At 40.0% G+C, this 14,021-nt stretch overlaps 2 protein-coding genes across 17 annotated transcripts in view; both read left to right on the top strand.

Annotated features, from left to right (window-relative positions):
- JAKMIP2 (janus kinase and microtubule interacting protein 2) overlaps positions 1-14,021 on the top strand; it is a 207,336-nt gene that overhangs the window by 167,275 nt on the left and 26,040 nt on the right. For 5 of the 15 annotated variants that reach the window (XR_014055484.1, XM_081495632.1, XM_081495621.1 and 2 more), the window contains 3 exons: positions 317-520; positions 8,617-8,682; positions 12,117-12,187. Coding sequence is in view for 14 of the 15 variants with exons in the window: in XM_081495632.1 (XP_081351758.1) it covers positions 317-520; positions 8,617-8,682; positions 12,117-12,167 (321 nt within the window). In the remaining variant the exon portion in view is untranslated. Of the gene's footprint in view, positions 1-316; positions 521-8,616; positions 8,683-9,056; positions 9,182-9,228; positions 9,415-12,116; positions 12,188-14,021 lie in introns of those variants that run through there. The other 10 variants (XM_081495633.1, XM_081495628.1, XM_081495629.1 and 7 more) reach the window with 3 other exon arrangements.
- The window catches only part of DPYSL3 (dihydropyrimidinase like 3), a 222,413-nt gene continuing 220,508 nt past the window's right edge, over positions 12,117-14,021 (top strand). For both annotated transcript variants that reach the window (XM_081495646.1, XM_081495648.1), the window contains exon 1: positions 12,117-12,187. The gene's annotated coding sequence lies outside the window, so the exon portion shown is untranslated. The remainder of the gene's footprint in view (positions 12,188-14,021) is intronic.

Below are 14,021 nucleotides of genomic sequence, written 5' to 3'. Positions count from 1 at the left end.
GAAAATAGAAGGATATACAGTTATAACAAGGTAAGGACTTCCTGAAAAGGAAAAGTATGGGAAATAGACAGGATCCAAGGAAAAGGACAAATTCCCCTCCATCAGGGAAGTTTACATATTGGCTAGATGACCCTTATGGCATCTTATAAAGGGACTCATCAAAAGAATATTTAAGCTAGATAAGCTTGACATTTATTTTGTTGCTATGATCCTGTGAGAGTAAAATAATACATCCCTCCCCATATACACACATGTGTATGTTTATACACCACATGTAAGATACTAAACTCCAAAGTTTTCTAATTCTATATTCCAGAGAATCCAGGAACTAGAAGCAACTTTGTACAATGCTCTGCAGCAAGAAACTGTTATTAAATTTGGTGAATTGTTAAGTGAAAAACAGCAGGAGGAGCTGAGGACAGCAGTGGAAAAGTTACGGCGGCAGATGTTGAGGAAGAGCAGAGAGTACGACTGTCAGATTCTTCAGGAGAGAATGGAGCTCTTACAGCAGGCCCATCAGGTGAGGATGGAGTTACTGCATCTGTGTTGGGTGGTGCTAAGCACATGGGACCTAGTGCTTAGTTCAGAGTGTTGATGTGGGTATGAAGAATCCTGCGAGCTAGAAGCTGTTTTCAGAGAGTAAAATAAATAGCTGCTGTTTTACACCTACACTCAGAAACAGGGCGATGGTTTCTTAATGAATTAATCTGAAGAAAATTGGCAGTTCAGAAGCACTGTGTCATTGAAATAAGACCCTTTGAATTTCATGGAACCTGATCATGTCCCTTTTCCTGGGAAGGGACTCTTTGGGACTTTTTCCAGGACAGAGATCATGCTGTTTTTCACCCCAGTCCATAACCAAGCCTGATGGAATCATCAGAAGAGGGTAAAAGGGAACAAGGGCCTTTCTCTTTATTCCCAGAATAAACCGCAGCAGCAACAACAAAGCCTGGAAGCCACCTCTGATTTACTGGCATTTGCTGTAGGTCAGAAACTAAATTAAGGGCTCTCCTTCCATCATTTTATTTAATCCTCACAGCAGCCCACTGCTGTAAGTATTCTTATTATTGCAATTTAAAGAGATCATGATACTGAAGAAAAAAGAGCTTAAGTCATTTGCCCAAGATGACAGATAGTAAGCCACAGAGCAAGAATCACAACCCAGATCAGCCCAACTCCAAGGCTAGTGCACATAAACGCACTATACTGTCTTCCACAGCTTGAGTCATCTATCATTTATATGACTTTTCTAGACCAGCAAGGCTCAAAATAAACACCCAGTATTAACTTATAGCCAGCATTCTTAATTTCAACTATTTGTTCATATCATACCTTGGCAGGCAAAGACTAGGGTCCTGGTCAAAAAGCAGATTCTGTAATAATTCCAGAATTGAAAGTTCCAGGCTAATGTACTTGGTAATCATAAGCTGTAATAAGCAACTGGTATGAAATCCAGATGGGCTATACAAGAGGTGAGAATCATGTGGTCATTAGAGATCAAGGTGAGTGGAAAAGGAACAGGGGTTATTTTATGACACCAGTAAGAACAGTTTATGGGGAACATGACATTTATCACACTTCAGTTGTAGCCAAGAATTTTGTGGATCTTTATAGGCTAATAAATACCCAAGTTAACAGGAAACTCTGAAGCCATTTTGTTCCAAAGATAATAAACACGTGCATTGGTTTCTTGAGAGTCTATCAAAAAGTTTTGGATTTCAACTCTGAAGAGAGTTTTTAAAGCATTTAATAATAGACTCAACAGCATCATTGCTTCTCTAAGGGAATGAACTTGTCCTCTAGATAAATATTTCTTTGAATGCAATAGCATTTAATTAATTTCAACAAAGTGGGAGGTGTGTCATAGAACTGTAGAAGTCTTTATTTTTAAGATGGACAAATAGTTATCTAAATTTATTTATGATTAAAACCTTGTCAATGCTTTTAAGTGTCTCTTCAATCAGCTAAGGTACTTTACTCCCAAAAGAGAAGGTTCCGTTTAAGTTAATCTGTTCTGAGCTGTTAGGTGCATTATATTTTTATATTTTCTTTGCCTTTCACAAAGGAGAAAAGGAAAGATATATCCATCTGAATGCATAGTTCTAAAGAATAGCAATGAGAGATAAGAACGCCTTCCTAAGTGAACAGTGCAAAGAAATAGAGGAAAACAATACAATGGAAAAGACTAGAGATCTCTTCAGGAAAATTAGAGATACCAAGGGAATATTTCATGCAAAGATGGGCACAATAAAGGACAGAAACGGTCTGGACCTAAAGAAGCAGAAGATATTAGAAGAGGTGGTAAGAATACACAGAAGAACTATACAAAAAGACCTTGATGTCCTGGATAACCACAATGGTGTGATCACTCACCTAGAGCCAGACATCTTGGAGTGTGAAGTCAAGTGGACCTTAGAAAGCATCATCATGAACAAAGCTAGTAGAGGTGATGGAATTCCAGGTGAGCCATTTCAAATCCTAAAAGATGATGCTGTTAAAGTGCTGCATTCAGTATGCCAACAAATTTGGAAAACTCAGCTGTGGCCACAGGACTGGAAAAGCTCAGTTTTCATTACAGTCCCGAAGAAGGGTAATGCCAAAGAATGGTCAAACTACTGCACGGTTGTACTCATTTCACGTGCTAGCAAAGTAATGCTCAAAATCCTCCAAGCTAGGTTCCAATAGTTCATGAACCAAGAACTTCCATATTACAAGCTGGGTTTAGAAAAGGCAGAAGAAACAGAGATCAAATTGCCAACATCCATTGGACCATAGGGCCTCCCTGGTGGCTCAGATGATAAAGACTCTGCAGGAGACCCAGGTTCCATCCCTGGGTCGGAAAGATCCCCTGGAGAAGGAAATGGCAACCCACTCCAGTATTCTGGCCTGGAAAATTCCATGGACAGAGGAGCAGTCCATGCGGTTGCAGAGTTGGACATGACTGAGCAACTTACACTTTCACTTTCATTGGATCATAGAAAAGCCAAGAGAATTCCAGATAAACATCTACTTCTACTTCACTGAATACACTAAAGCCTTTGACTGTGTGGATCACCTCAAACAGGAAAATTCTTAAAGAAATGGAAATACCAGATCACCTTACCTGCCTCCTGAGAAATTTGTATGCAGATAAAGAAGCAACAGTTAGAACTGAACATGGAAAAACAGACTGGTTCAAAATTGGGAAGGGAGTGAGCCAAGGCTGTATATTGTCACCCTGCTTATTTAACTTATATGCAGAGTACATCATGTGAAATGCCAGGCTGGATGAATCACAAGCTAGAATCAAGATCGCTGAGAGAAATGTCAGTAACCTCAGATATACAGATGACACCACCCTTATGGAAGAAAGTGAAGAGGAACCAAAGAACCTCTTGATGAAGGTGAAAGAAGAGAGTGAAAAAGCTGGCATAAAACTCAACATTCAAAAAACAAAGTTCATGGCATCCGGTCCCATCACTTCATGGCATATAGATGGGGAAACAATGGAAACAGTGACAGACTTTATTTTCTTGGGCTACAATATCAGTGTTCAAAGCTCATGGTATTCAAAGCTGGTGATCAAAGTCAGATGGTGACTTCAGCCATGGAATTAAAAGATGCTTGCTTCTGGGAAAAAAAGCTGTGACAAACTTAGACAGGGTATTAAAAAGCAGAAACATTACTTTGCCGACAAAGATCTGTATAGTCAAAGCAGTGGTTTTTCCAGTAGTCATGTATGGACCATAAAGAAGGCTGCACACTGAAGAACTGATGCTTTTGAACTGTGGTGTTGGAGAAGACTCTTGAGAGTCCCTTGGACTGCAAGGAGATCCAACCAGTCAATCCTAAAGGAAATAAGTCCTGAATATTCATTGGAAAGACTGATGCTGAAGCTGAAGCTCCAATACTTTGGCCACCTGATGCAAAGAACTGACTCATTTGAAAAGACCCTGATGCTGGGAAAGATAGAAGGCAGGAGGAGAAGGAAACAACAGCGGATGAGATGGTTGGAAGGCATCACCAACTCAGTGAACTTGAGTTTGAGCAAACTCCAGGAGATGGTGAAGCTCAGGGAAGCCTGGCATGCTGCAGTCCATGGAGTTGCAAAGAGTCGGGCACAACTGAGCAACTGAACAACAACAACAAATTTTTAAGTCTCATAATTTCATTGACATTTTCTGTCTCCCAAACAGATGTTCATTAGAATATGCCTTTCTAGTTATTTCTTACTCTTTTTTTCCTTTCAATCAGTAGCTGTTATTTGAGAGTTATTCCAGAAGACATTGGACAGGATTTGTCATATGTAAGTTTATAAGGCAGTCTAAATTATAAAACCTATCACTAACCACTTATTAGACATTTCTGTTTGAATGTTTCAGAGTGAACTCATGTGAAACATACCTGAACATGCATTCTTATCTTTGCTTCTCTCTTCTCTCCCCATCTGCCTGTCTTGTTTAGTGGAACTGCCATATCTCAAAGCACTCAGGCTGAAAACCCTGGGGTCTTCTTTGTCCTTCTCACCTTTTCTGATGGTACCTTATTCCTCAAAAGCTTCCGTGATCCCACTTTCCAGTTGAGTCTAGTCGTGCAGAAATCTCCAGGTCCTTCAGTAGCTGTCTCCCCTCCCCTAAAAACTGGATTTAAGACAATCTCCAGAGCTTACCTTCCTCTATTTGTGCAGAACTCTTCCTTTACCCTTGAGGCCATGATTTTCCACTTCTGAGCCTTTGTTTGCCTGACTCTCTCTCTCTCTCCCTCTTTTTAGTCGCTAAGTCGTATCCAACTCTTGCGACCCCATGGACTGTAGACTGCCAGGCTTTGCCTGATTACTGACCCCCAAATGCCCTACAAAGCCTGCTGCATTTATCCAAATGCTCTCATTTTTCTAATCCCAGTGTAAGATAGACCTCCTGCAGGATGCTCTCCCAGATGAAGACAATGGATCACTTACTACTGGAAAAATATATATATCCCATACCCTTTTGTACAGTCATTCAAGACCACTTACCAAGGGTCTGCCTGTGCTGGGTGCTGGGAATGTGACGGCAGACAGAGACATAAAGGTCACTTCTCTCATGTGTCCTGCAAGTGAAGAGGAGCAAAGCGACAAGGCAAACGAGCAGTGGCCGAGGCAATTTCAGAGAGTGTCTGAAGATACATGCATGTGTCTCTGTGTGTGTGTTGTGTGTGAGAGAGAGAGCTTGGAAGTCGGATTAACCACTCTAAACTGGTTGGTCTGAAGATGTTGAAATCCCAAAGAATCAGCCACACAGAGATCTTGGCAAGGTGGCCAGAAGTTAGGATCAGCAGGGGCTAAGTCTCTATTGTGGGAATGTTTGGGATATTCAAGGAGCAGAGAGAAGACCAATATGGCAGGAGCACATGGAGCTGAGGAAAGGTGACTGTGAGGTGAATCTGTAGAGGTAAGACAGGACTAGATCGTGCCGAGCCTGAAGAAGTTTGGGTTTTATTCTAAGAGCAACTCGGCTGACTCTCCGTTCTTCCTCTTCCTTGTCCCTTAAAGCTCAAGGACTGCTGTGATCATTTCGCATTCTTTGTTTTGTGTGTGTGTGTGATATTTTCTTGGCTGTGGCACATGGCATGTGGGATCTTAGTTCCTTGACCAGGAATCGAACCCACGCCCCTTGCATTGGAAGCGCAGAATCTTAACCACTGGACTGCCAAGGAAGCCTACCCTTTCACATTCTAAGAGTTCACACTGGCTGCTGTAGATGGCTGTAGGAGGCAGAAGATCAGAAGCAGGAAGAGCAGGCAGTAACCTCCTCTCACAGTTCTGATGGGGGACTTGGTACACTTGAGAGCAGTAGAAACTTTTCTACTTGGTAGAAAAGAGATCTGTTTTGGACTCTACAGGGTTTCCTGTTAGATCAGATGGCAGTCTGGGAAAAGCTGGGAAGGAAAAAGAAATAAAGCCCACAGCACACAATGGAGCATACCTAACTCATTTAATAAATATGTATAAGCAGCTCCTTTGTACAACTAAGCACTGTACGAGGTATTAAAGATTGGTGATGGAATTATGCTTAGTTTTGCCCTGTTTTCCCTTTCTACATAATCTGTTTTTCTCCTGTGTTTTCCATTTTTATCTCGCCATCTGGATGTGATGGTTCTTTGAGATCAGGGACTAAGTGACACCTTGGCTGTGTTCTCCATTATATCCAGCACAATCCTGAACATGTAAGCAGATGCCCAGCAAGCACAGACTTGGAGGCTGAATACACTACACTGATCTCTCATGCCCATGATTTAATTGACGTAAGGCTTGCCTCCACATCCAGCAGACTATATCAAGGAAATACTTGCACACTCAAGGTAGAAATATCTAACAAATTTATTCTTTCACTGTGTAGCTTTGACGCATGAGCAGCACTGTGGAAATACACACAAGCACACACATCACACACATTTATTTATCATTCATTCTCACACACATCAGCATTCATTGTCCCATAATTTCACAGTCCTTCTAACAAAACACACTCTCCTCTCCTGCAGAAACCTCACCCCCTTTTGTTTAAAGCAGGATTTCTCAATCTCTGCATGACTGATATTTTGGGTCTTATGATTCTTCTTGGTGGAAGTTGGCGGGGAGTGATCTGTGTACTGCAGGATATTTGGAGCATTCCTGGCCTCTGCCCCTTAGATGCTAGTTGTGACTGGTCATCACATGTGATTTGAAACTGGATAATTAGTGGTGATGGTTGCAGAACTTTGTGAATATACTAAAATCACTTTAACTAACTTTTAAAAATGTCCTGATATTGCCAAATGTCATCTGGGGTACAAAATCACCCCTAGTTGAGAACCACTGTTCAGAGAGAGGGGATATAGTTTCCAAGTTCAACTGTTCTTTGTTTCAGCTTACGTTTTTGTCTCCCCACACTGCACTGTAAAAACTGGTCTATGTCACCACATCATTTAGCTTCCATTGTTTTCTTCTTGGACTCGAGTCCTCCATTTTCTAATTATTCCCAAAAGAGGCACGAGATTACAAGCCTACACTGTGTAACCCTATGCCATGAACTTATAAGGCCTTTAATTTGCCACAAGGAAATTTGAAAACTTTTATTCACTTACAAATTCAGTTCAGTTCAGTTCAGTCGCTCAGTCATTTCCGACTCTTTGCGACCCCATGGACTGCAGCACGTCAGACCTCCTTGTCCATCACCAACTCCTGGAGTTTACTCAAACTCATGTCCATTGAGTCGGTGATGCCATCCAACCACCTTATCCTCTGTTGTCCCCTTCTCCTCCTGCCCTCAATCTTTCCCAGCATCAGGGTCTTTTCAAATGAGTCAGCTCTTTGCATCAGGCGGCCGAAGTATTGGAGTTTCAGGTTCAACATCAGTCCTTCCAATGAACATTCAGGACTTATTTCCTTTAGGATGGGCTGGTTGGATCTCCTTGCAGTCCAAGGGACTCTCAAGAATCTTCTCTAACACCACAGTTCAAAAGCATCAATTCTTCGGCACTCAGCCTTCTTTATAGTCCAGCTCTCACATTCATACATGACTACTGGAAAAACCATAGCCTTGACTAGACGGACCTTTGTTGGCAAAGTAATGTCTCTGCTTTTTAATATGCTGTCTAGGTTGGCCGTAACTTTTCTTCCAAGGAGTAAGTGTCTTTTTATTTCATGGCTGCAGTCACCATCTACAGTGATTTTGGAGCCCAAAAAATTAAGTCTGTCACTGTTTCCACTGTTTCTCCATCTATTTGCCATGAAGTGATGGGACCGGATGCCATGATCTTTGTTTTCTGAATGTTGAGCTTTAGACCAACTTTTTCACTCTCCTCTTTCACTTTCAAATTAGTGTCTATGTAATGTTGATTTCCAATCTGTACTATTCAAATTACTGAAATTTTGTTATAGTTTACAGGTAATTTCAAAGAGATTTCTGAGCTTTTTTTTATCTTCAGGATTGCTTGTGCTATTCTTGTAATGTTTGTTTTTTCCCCTAAGTTATCAGTTCCTTCTTTTGAATTTTTTTTAAGTGTAATCTCTAACTTTGGTTTATGAAAATTGATCAGTCTGGTTTTATGAGAAGATCGTACCCTGAAACAAATTTGAAATAAGGTTGAAAAAAAAAAAGTACAACAGTGACTAATGGCATTTGTATGATCCACTTTTAGCCATTTTTTTAATGAGGCAATAAACAATCAAAAACCTTAATCCAAATGGTTTACAACAAAGTGTGTTTCTTTCTCTCTAGCTCTGGGACACAGAGCTGTCTCCACAAAGAAGTGACTTTCCCACATCTCACGCCCAACTCATGTTCCACTGGCCAAAACAGGTCTACTGACCAAGCTCAAGGACAGTGGGGTGAGAACCATACCTCTCTCACAGGGAAGAGGTCTGCAGAGATAGATTGACCCAGAAGAAAAAGGATGGCAAACATTTTTAAAATACAGTCAATGACAATCATTTTGAATATGAGTACAGGCAATTTTTGAAATATGCAATAACCTTCTGGGTGTAGAAAAATGTATGCATGCCATTTCCAGATGCTCATGTTTTTATGGGAAGTTCTGTGTTTTAGGTTGGTGGATTATCTTCTTGTTTAACTTAACACCTTGTAAAGCATTCGGGTTTTTTTCCCCTTTTTTCAGAGAATTCGTGACTTAGAAGATAAAACAGACATCCAGAAAAGACAGATAAAGGACCTAGAAGAAAAGGTATGTGTGAAATTCGGTGTGCATTTCAATCTTTATTTTTTAGATCAGACAGGAGTATTGGTTTCACTCACTGTGTTTTCTTTCTTCAGCTGTTGTGTATTGTGTGTAGGCAGGTATAGTTAAGCTCTGCCTGTAGTCAGGCACCAGGGTTCTGGCAAAGCATCTGCCTTCAGTTATACATTTTTGCCTTTTGTTTTGATTCCTGTTCTTTTCTGTAAGTGTTTTCTTTCCTCAGTTTTCCCTTTCCCATCTTCACATCTTTTCCAAAAGTTTCTTCTAGTTTTATTACTCTGCTTTCCTCTTCCTTTTTGAAATAAGTTGTTCAGAAATTTAGATTGACACATGAAAATTTTGTCCTCATGTCATTTCCCCAGTGGTCTGAGAGAAGAACTGCTTCTTCCTAGTCAGCCAGCACTCTTGGGGAGTAAAGATGGCATTTGGAAATGTGTGTGCTCTGGAAGAAGGGAGAGGACTAACGCAGGGATGCTGCTTGGCTGCAGTGAGTTCAGCAGTCTTGCATAATTAACACAGAATTTTCCTGCCTAGGATGCCAGGAGCCCCCTGGGCCTGAGGAGGGACACAGCAGAGATGGCAAGAGGCTTTCTCTGGAGTTCTGATCTCATTGACTGGAAGAAGCTGCCTGAACCCCTGTGTTGCAAAAAAGCATGGTTGTTTTGCAGTATCTTCCATGGGCACCCAAGGAGCAAATAGTAAACCACCTGCCATTTCCAAGATAACGATTAGAATTTGGTTCATCCCAAATTGCTTTTATACTTGTCCTTCTCAGAGGCAGTTGGTAGGGTCCAGTAGCCAAACAATCAGCCCCCTAGATTCTTATGTAGGCTGAGTCTTTCTGTACTTATTTGAGCCTGGGTAAGTGACTTTACCCACAGCGTCTAAGCTATATCTACAATATAGGGGTGGTAACACTCTCCCTCACCTCCTCTCATCTGTTCCATGAGGGAAAAAATGAAGTCACTTACATGAAAATTAGGAAACACTAAGAAAGTATAAGTCAAATTAAATATAATTTTTAAAATTTCTAAATGTGAAGTGCATATCTTATGTAAGCTTGTAAGTTTTTCTGAAGTGTGCTATTTAGTTCTGTGGGATTAAATGAGGCAAAGGTAAAGTGTAATAAACTGAAAGCTGAAGTCTAGTTTCCTAGTGTTTGGCAGAAAGACCCACAGAAGGCAGGGATTGGCCACAGTTTCCATGGTTGTCAAAGGACACCACTGATGCCTTCCATTTTCCATGTTTTTGAATGGCTACCCTCGATCCTAGTCACTCTCTCTGCTAATTCTTAAACAGTCCTGGAGGGGCTCAGGGAGGAAGTTGCAGAGAAGGCAGCTTTGCCCCAGTAACTTCACTCAGTTCAGTCCCATATAACTTAGGGAAAACAGAAAAAGGAATTTTTTTTTTATATCTAGTTATGTCACCACCCTAGCTGAAGTAAGTGAAATTTTCATTCTACAGGTCTCAACTTCCTAAATATTTATAATAGGTTAATGTGCTTAACAGAAAATGAGGATTATTTAGCTATTGAATCAGCAAATTCCATATGTAGTACTAAACTAAGCCACTTCAAAAGCAATCCAGTTGGTTTCTGATTAGAGGTTTGAATGAGAGATGAGGTTTATAAAGCGACTTCTATTCACTTGACCTCAATTCTGCTTATCCACAAGCATAGTAAAAAGGCTAACGATCACTTATGTCAGAGATAGTCTTCATTCTTTTCCTGACCACCCCCTCAGGACACACACACTATTCCTTCTTTGTCCCCAATTCCTACGCACACAGTGTAAATCAGGGGATGGCAACAAACATAGCAAAATTGCTTCCCACATGGCTGCTCTTCACTTTATCGGAGGCACTGCCAAATTCATCATCTCATTTGAGTCTCCTGATTATTCTGAGACTGACACAGAAGATATTATGTTCCCCTTTTATACAGATAATCAAACAATGGCTTGGAGACATTAAACAACTTTCACAAAATCATATAACCCGTCTATGGCAAATCAGAAGCAGCGGTCACATGTCTGACTCTGAGGCCCACAGCCTGCCCACCATGTGGCATGGAATTTAGACTCTTATCATAGGAATTTAGACTCTTATCGTAAATCAAGTGATAAGCACCCCTTATGCCCAGAAAGGTAGCCCTGACACCTGAGCATCTCATGGGAATAGTTGAAGCCTTCCATTCCCCTCCTTCATCCACTCTCACTACAGATGACATCCTGTTACTGCCTATCTTCAAGGAATGGGAAAAAGAAAAGAGAGTTTCTACTTTTCATTCTAGTAGACTGGTCACTAATACATCGCTCTTCACACCATGTTTATAACTTGTTCGTGCAGCTTTGCCACCATGAAGCAAGAGCCTTGTAAGTAGTGCCATTAAAGGAAATAGGCAAATAATATGCCCAATGTGAGACTGCCATACAGGACGTATTCAAAACTATCATGTGCAACAGAATGCTCCTGAAGTGTTATAACAAGTGAAAAGTCTTCATGACTCTGTAAGAGTAAATCCCCAAGGAAATCAGTATTTGAGAAAACTGATCTGACCTATAAGATTTTATAATTAGTATACAGTTGGTTTTCTACCAGTGCTACACAAAGCATGTTTTCCATCCAAGTTTTTGCTTCTCTGGTGAAGGTTCTTGGTAAAGAGAGGCAGCTTGGACTCCTTTTAACTTCTATGAGTCAAATAAGGAGACATCTGTCTCAGAAGCATGACAAGCTGGAGCAACAGCATACGTTCACTGTCTGAAGCTATCTCTGATGTAGAAGCATAATTCATACCAGTAGGAGGCCCACATACCCTCACTCACCCAGGACAGACCCAGGTTATACCTGGTACCCCAATGTAATTACTAATACTGTTCCAGTTCCCTCTCAGGAGTGCCCACCGTGGATAAGCAGTCATATGTTTACCCTGCAAATTAATATTTTTCTGCTCTGCCATAGTAACCAAATAATGATAGCATTGAGTGATAAAGCATACACTTTGATCATTTTTTAATTACACTCTTGCACATTAAAAATAGAGACAGTAACACATAGTAGAGTAGGACTTGGGAGGTCTACGCTCTAGGCTTCACTGTACCATCAAGTTATATGCAATTAGTCTGTTGATTAACTGCTCTGTGTTTATTTTTCTCACGTACAAAATTCGGAGCTTAGACCAATTACCTGTAAGACCCTCTCAGAATTCTAAAATGTATCAGTCGATGTTAGTTGAACACCAGTTAGTCATTGTATTGCTTTACCAGTGAACAAACAAAAGGTACGTTTTTTTAAAATAAAAGGTACTTTGTGTGTATGTGAGAAATGATCAGGTTTGAGCAATATGAAAAAGCTGAGGCTTTGTACAACCTGAATGGCACTATAGAAATTCAGATTTACATAATCTTCTTCTTTTTCTTCTGCAGTTTCTGTTTCTATTCTTGTTCTTCTCTCTTGCCTTTATTCTATGGCCTTGATGTCAAGGTGCCTCTTACAGGTAAGATTCCGTTTAATTCTCAAAATGTGCTTCTAAGACTTATTTGATAAGAATGCTAGCATGTTACTATGCTCATGTTTAAAACAAGCAAACAAACAAATACATTTGGTATTTAAATGCCAGTATTAAATGCCATAAAATGAGAAATCAATCCAGTCCATTTGGGTGATTATTGAAGAAATGAAGCATTATAAAGTCAAGAATCTTTTTCTAGCTAAGTGTCTTGCTTTGGAAAGTCATGATGTCTGTGGATCTCTGAATTCTCATTGTAGCCTCTCATTACACTCAAAGAGTCACTTCTGTATCTACAAAGTGAAGAAATAGGAGTATATTTTCAGTGTCTCCTCCAGCTTGAAAATTCTGCTCCTATAAATCTGACAAGTTAAAATGAGTGATTTTTTTTAACCCTTTCTCCTAGTTCATTTTCATCAGAATTCAAGAAAATAGGATATTTAGGAAAATTGGATCTTGTTTTCAAATAAGATAGTTTTCAATGTCAATTTAGAAAAAAAAATGAAGACTCACTATTATTATATTATCAAATCCATTTCTTATGAATGTAAGTATAAAGAACCTTAAACAGTGATTCCCAATTCTTGTAAAAATACAGAATTCAAAGCCTTACTACCAATTTAATGAAACAGATTACCAGACATGGAGATGAGACAGAGGATAAGAGAAGTGGAGAGTAAGATTTATCTATAGTTTTAAGAAGCTGACCAGGTGATTCTAATGTCTACCCAGGTACAGAAAGCACAAACCTTAACACCATTACTTAAAAATAAAGAAGGGCTACCTGCTTTTCTAAGTCCACTTACCATGGTCTGTGTCTACTTTGGTTATCTTATTAAGTTATATTATGCAAGGATCTTTTCCCACCCCATGTTACTTAACATTTTCTGTAACAAGTTGAAAAATGGAAGAGAGATGCTTTCTGTCTCTGTGGTATCAACTTTGTTACCTGGATGTGGAACAGGAAAGCATGACCCGACCCAAGAAAGAAGTAAAGCAGAAATGTCCAGCAAGTTGTATCCTTATAGAACCAATTCCCTGGCTTTATTCCTTACTCCAAAAGATTTTCTTTTAAGACTGAAAATTAACCTTTGTCTGACAAGAAGAGTAGTAGCCTTGCAGCACATAAAGAAGAGGACTTAGTCTCTTAAACTGAATGAGAATATCTAAAGAAAAATGGGCAGGGTTCTCTAGAAAAGGATCAAAATGGCCAGAGCATCAGAAAACAAGCAGTTCCCACCACCGAATATCAATGAATCAATGAGGCAAATGAGGTTCGGTGAGGCACAAGTACTACATGGTGGTGTAGGGAAGAAAAATCAAACCTCGTAAACACGTAAATACTAGCTAGAAAAGGAGTAAGTTTGAACATTAATATCAATAATGACTAACAGCTACGTGCTAGATGCTGTTCTAAGTAATAGATACAGTAATGCTTACAAACCCCCCCTAGCAAGTAGGTATTGCTTTTCTTTCTTTCTTTTTTTTTTTTTTGGAATTGGAGAAACTACAGCATGTGACTTTCCTAGGACCATATAGCTACAGTGGACAGGTGTAGGATTTGTACCCAGGCAGCCTCATGCCAGAGTCCACTTTTAACCCTGTTGTGCCTCACACGTGAAAGAGGCCTTTCACATTCTGAGCATCACTTATATTTATATATATCAGCAATCAGAGGTGTCTTCTATGATTTGTATACAACTACATAGCTCTTGGGATGTAAAATTGCTGTATGCTCGTCCCCCATACCTTTTCCCGATTTTTTTGAGGGATATACAAAATTTGATTTGCTTTTCCTCCAGAGTAACACATAATTGACCAC

Source organism: Giraffa tippelskirchi, chromosome 6 (genome assembly GCF_054371585.1).
Source record: "Giraffa tippelskirchi isolate mGirTip1 chromosome 6, T2T-mGirTip1v1.2.pri, whole genome shotgun sequence".
NCBI classification, from domain to species: domain Eukaryota; kingdom Metazoa; phylum Chordata; class Mammalia; order Artiodactyla; family Giraffidae; genus Giraffa; species Giraffa tippelskirchi.
The sequence above is the reverse complement of the archived record's forward strand: the minus strand, read 5'-3'. Positions and strand labels throughout refer to the sequence as shown.